Genomic DNA, 7,687 nt, shown 5'->3' with positions numbered 1-7,687 from the left:
GCAGACCTACATATCTGTCCCCCCCCCATCAAATCCTGCTCCCAAAACAAGATCCAAAATGGTTAACATGATTTAAACAACTGGCCATATTTTCCTTGGAGACATTTGTATTTTAACAGGGAAAAGCACATTGCACTAAAATATTAGGGAATTCTCAGAGGAACACTGGTGTATCTGCAAAATTGGAAGATGCAATCTTGGAGAACTGACCGTATCTGATCATTGATCTCCTTCCTGCTAGAGTTCCAAGGAAAGCAGATGTCCTGGTTCTAAACAGCTGCTGGTGTGGACAGGATAGAGTTCAGGGAGACATACTATCAGGTTGGAAACTTCGTTAAATATTTACTTGAAAAGTCAGACTCCTCATTGCTCAGGTGTGGTCACGTGGCTCAGCGTGCAGGAGAACCAGAGCAGAGAGGTCTGATCTGAGAAGACTTTGAGGGGCTGATGTAGTGACTTTTCTTCCAGACCACAAGCCCTCAGGACTAGAACATGGCTGGGGAGGGATATTAGGGCCTGGTAGAAGGAAAGAAGAAAGGAACAAGTGAGTGGAGGTACTATAAGGTGAGACCATTGTGGGTGGGAAGGGAAGACTTTTCTAATTTCTGAGGGTTTCAGATTCCAGGAAAGAATGAGGAGAAAATACATTGCACTTACATTTTTGACTGGGGAACAGCAAGTCAGCAGGGCATGGCAGGATGGTTGAATCATTCCTTTCTGTTTACTCATTTTGTGGGAGGATGTGAGCTCTGCTTCAAGGAACTCAACATCGACCTCTCAGGGATTAAGCAGAAAGAAGATGGGCTTTGTGAACATCAACAGGACTGGGTGGTGGTGGGAGGGTGGGGATAGAGTGGGAGTGAGGTACTGATGGCACCTGGTGGAACCTGGGGTTCTATATGGCTCTCGTGTGCTGTAGAAGGCACAGCTCTATAGTTCCTTTCTATAGAAGTCAAGGCTGGACTGAGCTGGGACATGGCTGCAGAGACAGTAGCTGGGATAGCACCTGGTGCTTGGGATAAGCGAGTGACACACTCAGGTGATGTCCTGCTCTCTCTACTCCACCATCTCCAGGAAGTAGGAGAGGCGAGGCAACAGTGTCTCCTAGTCCTTAGTATCAGCTACTAGCTGCTTTTTCCCCTTCTGTCCCTCATCCACGTCAGTGCGCCCCCGACATTCTACAGCTGCTGCAGGCAGACCCATCATGTGGACACTTGCAGCCCTCCTGCTCCTGGGTGAGTTGGTAATGAGGTGGCATCAGCAGGATTTGGAGAGGAGAGTAAATCAGGGTAGGGTATGTGGGATAAGAGAGCTGACTATGCAGACCTTCAGGTTTCAAGTGGTTCAATACCTGCTTTGGAAGGATGGAATTGAGGTAGCTTTCTCAAAGCCATGTGATTTGGTGTAGACAAAGGAAAACAGGCTTTGAGACTATTCAGTCTTTCCTGCGATCAAGAGTCTTAGCCGGGCAGTGGTGGCGCACACCTTTAAATCCAGCACTCAGGAGGCAGAGGCAGGCGGATCTCTGTGAGTTCAAGGACAGCCTGGTCTACAGAGCGAGTTCCAGGACAGGCTCCAAAGCCACACAGAGAAACCCTGTCTTGAAAAAGAGTCTTTACTGTCAGAGAGAACATTCTTTACCTCCTCCCTTCTTTTCTGCTTTTACAGTTCCATTCTGTGGGCAAGCTGGTAAGTCTTCTCCATCTCCCTTCCAAGTTTTGGTAAGTTCCACTAGAGCACATGCCCCAGTTCCTGAATGTTCTGAGATGGTGCTTTTCCGCCACTCTTGCTCAATCTTGGTGACTAAGTCTTCTTGTATATAAACACTCAGAAATGGGTTCTGATTAATAGACTCCTTGTTTGGAGCCCCATGACTGTGGTCTCCTTTATTGCCAGGGTGGGTTCGTATGTGGACTGGGTCCCAGAAACTGGTGTTTTCCAAGAATTCTCAACCTCAGGCTTCATTGTTGGGCAGACACCCCACTTTACTTTTCTTCCTCACATGGCCCCACCCCCACACCCCCAGCTACTCTGGAGAAGCCCATATTGTCTCTACATCCACCTTGGACTACAATCTTCAAGGGGGAGCGGGTGACGCTGCGATGTGACGGATACCACCCTCTGCTGCTAGAGCTCCGGCCCATTAGGACTCTCTGGTATTTGGGCCATGTTCTCCTGCCTTCCCACAAGAAGAGCATTGAGGTGCACACGCCGGGGGTGTATCGATGTCAAACACGTGGAGCACCCGTCAGTGATCCCATCCACCTCTCCGTGTCTAACGGTGAGTGATCTAAGCACAGAGGGAGAAGAATGCACAGTGTTGTTTCTAGTGATATTGACCCTCCTGGCCAGGCAGACACCAGGCTGTTCTCAAGGGACAGGAGAAAAAGGCCACAGAGTCCCACCTGGAGTCTTTGGAGTGGTCAGAGGCCTACAGTAAAGTTTTCCTGGCCCCAAAGTTCCCCCTTGTCTTCCTGATGGAGCAAGAAAGAAATAAATATTATTAATATATTAAGTGAGGTGACCCAGTTTCGGAAAAACAAAAATTGCACTCTCCCTGGGATCCTAACTTTCTTTCTTCTCTTTCTTTTTCTTTCTTTTCTTTTCTTCTCTCTCTCTGTCTCTGTCTCTGTCTCTCTCTGTCTCTCTGTCTCTCTCTGTCTCTCTGTCTCTCTCTCTCTCTCTCTCTCTCTCTCTCTCTCTCTCTCTCTCTCTCCTTCTCTTTTTTGATACAGGATCCCTGGCTGACCTGGAAGTCACTATGTAGACCAGGTTGGCTTTGAATTTACAAGGATTCCTTTGTGTCTGCCTCTTGAGTACAGGGATTAAAGGCATGCACCACCACACCCAACCAGGGTCCTTTTTGCTTGTTTGTTTTGCTTTTGGAGGCAGGGTCTCCCTCACTAACCTGGGCCTAGTATATTTCATAATATTAGATAGGAGACCAAGGGAGGGGAACAAGAGGTGTTGAGAAATGGAGGGGTGGGATGCCAAAAGATCAGTACAACAGGTAAGCGTCCATAGTGAAAAGGGCAACTGGACGTGGTGGGCCACGGAAGAGAGGGGGATGGAGATGAAGGGGGAGAAACAATTAAAATATTTTTTGTTTGAAAAACAATGCCACAATGAAAGCTAATTATTTGTGATCTTGTTTATTTGTTTGTTTGTTTCGAGGCAGGGTTTCTCTGTGTAGTCTTGGCTTATTTGCGGTGTTAAAAAAAAAAAAAAAGGGTAGCCAGGCATGGTAGTACACATCTGTAATCTCGAATTCTGGAGGCTGAGGCAGGAGAATTGCCCCAAGCTTGAGACCAGCCTCAACAGCCTAGTAATACTCTGTCTCAAAAGTCATTTTTATAAAGAATGAAACACGAGAGGGTGGGGGGCAGGGGAAGAGAAGGGGAAAGAAAAAGAAGGCGGGCAGGTAGAGTAGCTGGACAAAGAACTTAATAAAGCTTCTGTTGTTGGCACGTTTGCACGATCACCCAGGAATCAACTGAGAAATTAACCCTGAAAAGATCTGCAGGGTTTCAAAACAGGGAGGAGAAAACTGGGTGCATGCCTTATGTAATCCCAGCATGCAGGAAGCGGAGGCAGAAGGATGACTGAAAATCTGCAGCCCAGTCGGGGTTACTTAGTGAATAATATCCTGAGTTACAACAAACACATAAATAAAACCACCAAACAAAAACAACTGGAATAGAAAAAGGAATGTAAACGTACTCATTAAGATACATGATTAGTTGCTTCCTTTGGAAGGTTGATGATCTTACCTTCGCAGACAGTAATTTTTATTAAGCATCTGAAGAACACAAGTTAATGTTCAAGTTATCATTTAACACTTGTAGAGGTTTCCTGTTTGAGACCACGTGGAAGCAAGGATGCCCACAGACAGTGGCCGTAGCTGACAGATTGAGAGTGGCACAGAAACCGTGACTGTGCCTTGCAAAGTTTTGGGGGGGGGACAGGGTTTCCATATGAAGCCCAGACTTTCAGTCCTCCTGCCTCAGCTTTCCAAGTACTGGGACTACACGGATACCCTAGCACACCTGGCCTGCAGGATTCCTTTTCAGTGTGTAATACCTAAAACAGGGCTGGAGAGTAGGCTCAGTGGTTCAGTATACATAATATGCTCGTAGAGAACTGGAGTTGCGTTCTTGGCACCCACATCAGGCCATAACCACCTATAACTCCAGATCCAGGGGATATGGCATTCTCTTCTGGTCTTTTCTGGCACCCACACCTGCACTCAAGAGGACATACACAGATACAGGCATATACACCGAATTCCAAATGAATGAATGAATAAATAATTTTAAAATGTGTAATACCTAAAATGGCATCTAGGATGTGCTAAGGATAGTAAGATCTGCGGTGGTGGTGGTGGTGGTGGTGGTGGTGGTGATGGTGGTGGTGGTGGTGGGTGGTGGTGGTGATGGTGGTGGTGGTGGTGGTGGTGGTGGTGGTGGTGATGGTGGTGGTGGTGGTGGAGGTGGAGGAGGTGGTGGTGGTGGTGGTGATGGTGGTGGTGGTGGTGGTGGTGGTGGGTGGTGGTGGTGATGGTGGTGGTGGTGGTGGTGGTGATGGTGGTGGTGGTGGTGGTGGTGATGGTGGTGGTGGTGGTGGAGGTGGAGGTGGTGGTGGTGATGGTGGTGGTGGTGGTGGTGGTGGTGGTGGTGGGTGGTGGTGGTGATGGTGGTGGTGGTGGTGGTGGTGGTGATGGTGGTGTCAACTGGGTACCTACACAGTGCTGCAGGAGATACCTAAGGCTGCTCTCAGAGACGGTTCCTGCAGGAGATAAAGCCTAAACACAGGCATGCAGGGCAAGTAGGCCTCAGTTCAAGCTGAGAAGCAGAATCTTTTGAGCTGAGAAAATAGCTTTACAAGGGCCCTGGGCTCTGTGCAGAGCCAATTTTCCAAGCAGTTCAGTGTGGCTGGGCCCAGCTTGTGTTGAATGAACTGGTGAGGTGGGTGGGTAAAAAGAAACCGGGCACAGGAGAGGTTATCGGGGTCTAGGTCGGGAAGGTCTTGAAGCCATACTGAGGGGTCCAGCTGGATTCTGAAAGGAGGCTCTTTGAGGCGGGAACCAAATCTGAGGCATCCTTGCTTTCCTGGTACCGTTTTCCTTCCTCCAGTTCCGTTTTCTGCACCGTGGGGGTCCCTGGCTAGTCGCCAGGTCAGGAAATAGGAAAGGGATTAGGTGGCCACGGGAGGGCAAACAGCAATGGGGGGTGGGAGTAAGAGAGGCTGAGAAGGGCAACCCTGCAGAACTGGGTTTTCTCCTTTTGGTTTGGTTTGAGTTGAGACATGGTTTCTCTGTGTTAACCGCCCTGGCTGTCTTGGAACTTTGTAAGACCAGGCTGGCCTCGTACTCAGAGAACCTCCTGCCTCTGCCTCCTGGAGTGCTGGGATTACAGACGTGCGCCTCCGTACCCTGCAGAGCTGGGTTGTTTTTTTTTTTTTTTTTTTTTGGTTTTTTTTGTTTTTGCCTGATGTATAAACAGTATCTGCGGTGTCTGTTGCAGACTGGCTAATTCTGCAAGTGCCATACGCTGCGGTGTTCGAGGGGGAGCCCCTGGTGATGCGCTGCCGCGGCTGGTACGACAAAGTCGTCTACAAGCTTCACTACTACCACGATGGCCAGGCCGTGAGATACTTCCATTCTAGTACTAACTACACGGTGTTACAGGCGCGAGCCAGTGACAGCGGTCACTACCAGTGCTCTGGCACCATGCGCATCCCGGTGGAGAGTGCGCCCATGTTCTCCTCCAAGGTGGCTGTCACCGTGCAAGGTGGGAGAGACGATCACTGGGAAATTCTGGGGCTGGAATCAGAAGGGGGGAAAAAGAGGCTGCACTTTGCAGCCTGCTCTGTAGGCAGGTATGCCTTCCCTATGGCACACATCCAGGCTTCTTTTTCTAACTAGAGATCCCTCTTAGGAGTGATGAGTTCTTGCCTGTCTGAGGGCGTGCTGTATCATGAAGAGGGGCCGCAGCTGTCCCCCTTTAAGTCTAGAGAATGCCAACTGATCGCCAGCTAGGATGTAACTTGTAGCATCTGTCAGGATCCCGCCCCCCTTCAGACTGTCCCCATTCTCCCCACCCCTCCCCGCAGAGCTGTTCCAGACACCGGTGCTCAGGACCCTGAGCCCGCAGGAGGCGCGCGGTCGCGTGGTGCTGCGCTGCGAGACGCGCCTGCACCCGCAGAAGCGGGACACGCCGCTGCAGTTCGCCTTCTACAAGTACAGCCGGCCCGTCCGCCGCTTCGACTGGGTCGCCGAGTATACGGTCCCCGAGCCCGAGACCGAGGAACTCGAATCGTACTGGTGCGAGGCCGCCACCACTACTCGTAGTGTCCGGAAACGCAGCCCTTGGCTGCAGCTCCCCGGGCGGGGTGAGTGACAGCTCAGCACTGCCGGTGCTCGGCTTCCTGAACCCTGTGGTCCTCCCGCAGTATTGCCACCTTTCCATCTCAATCCTCCACAACACCCTCGCCAGATTCCGCCCCCCAGGGGCAACGATTTCAGTCACGGGTGACCAGACGTGTTGCGTTGCAGGCTCTGCCCCGGATCTGGCGTCCACCACCGCCCCCGCCCCACAGGCTGCAGCCTTGGCGCCCGGGGACAAGCCGCTTTCCTTCCGGAAGACCCCGGTGTCCAGATCCGTTTCGTCAGTCACTTCTATCCCCAACAGCACCTTTGCGGGGCTGCAGTTCCCCGCGGGCCACGTCCCCACTGCCGGGCCTCACGTCTGCGCGCCTCTGCCCACGTCCGTGGAACAGTCGCGCGAAGCTCTGCAGCCCAAGGTGGACCTCCTGCTTCGGGAGATGCGGCTGCTCAAAGGGCTTCTGAGCCGCGTGGTCCTGGGATTAAAGGACCCACAGGCCCTCCGCGAGCTTACAGAGACCCCAGAGACACCCACTTCTCACGTTTCTGTGAGCCCGGGAACCCCAGAGACCACTGTCGTGGAGGGCGGAGTGGACAGCTAGTGTCTGCTCTCCAGGATGGTTCATTCTGGATCTTCCCTTCTTCAGCTCGTTTGCAAATCAGAGACCCGTCTGTTAGTGTCCCCTTGCGCTGCTGTGGTTTTTAAAGAAACGCCCCTGAAGTGCCGTGCTGTGGATTTCCACCTTACTAGACAGCTTGTAGCCGATTTCGACCTTGCACGGTAGTTTGTAAACACAAACACTCTCTCTAGTGTGTTCTTCCTTCCATAATCCAGTAGAGGAGGCAGCTGTTGTTTATCACGGGGCAGTTCACGCTCGGAAGGTGAATTTAGACGTCACAGGAATTAAGTACACATTCCAGCGTAGGTTGAGTGATTTGTGTGTAACTGAATCCATTGAAGTTATGAGCACTTCAGAGCATTTTTAGGGTCAAGTTGTAATTATTCATACTGAATTTACTCTCTGATATTAAAATTACTTTCAAAATCCTATTAACTAACGAGTTTATATCTTCAAAGTCCCGAGTACGATTTCAACTTAGGGAAAGATTTTAGTGTGGGCTTCTCATTTCTGGCTATAACGGTCAGAGAGTCTGTGCCAGACTCACCCAGAGGCACCCCTTGCCCCCATGTAACCAGACAGAGCCACCCTGGAGCAGCTGAGGTCCATGCCATAACCTTACTCTAGTTCAGGGTTATACCCTCCTCAGTTCAGCTTCACAGTAAAGGCTGAGAACCAATGTGAC

At 50.8% G+C, this 7,687-nt stretch overlaps 1 protein-coding gene across 2 annotated transcripts; it reads left to right on the top strand.

Moving 5' to 3' along the window:
* The first annotated feature begins 1,204 nt into the window (after positions 1-1,204).
* Positions 1,205-7,344, top strand: Fcrlb (Fc receptor like B). 2 transcript variants are annotated; one of them, XM_052736619.1, is made up of 6 exons: positions 1,205-1,235; positions 1,669-1,689; positions 2,027-2,281; positions 5,523-5,789; positions 6,112-6,390; positions 6,554-7,344. In XM_052736619.1, exons 1-6 carry the CDS (start codon positions 1,205-1,207, stop codon positions 6,982-6,984), a joined length of 1,284 nt encoding a protein of 427 aa, XP_052592579.1. In that variant the 3' UTR covers positions 6,985-7,344. The 2 variants fall into 2 exon arrangements, with proteins under 2 accessions (XP_052592579.1, XP_052592581.1); XM_052736621.1 differs by lacking the exon at positions 6,554-7,344 and having other exon boundaries at positions 6,204-6,427.
* The last annotated feature ends 343 nt before the right edge of the window (positions 7,345-7,687 follow it).

This window comes from Peromyscus californicus, unplaced genomic scaffold (assembly GCF_007827085.1).
Source record: "Peromyscus californicus insignis strain IS unplaced genomic scaffold, ASM782708v3 Scaffold_14__1_contigs__length_90479793_seg_2, whole genome shotgun sequence".
Classification (NCBI taxonomy): domain Eukaryota; kingdom Metazoa; phylum Chordata; class Mammalia; order Rodentia; family Cricetidae; genus Peromyscus; species Peromyscus californicus.
Note: the sequence above shows the minus strand (reverse complement) of the source record. Positions and strands in the feature narration are given on the sequence as shown.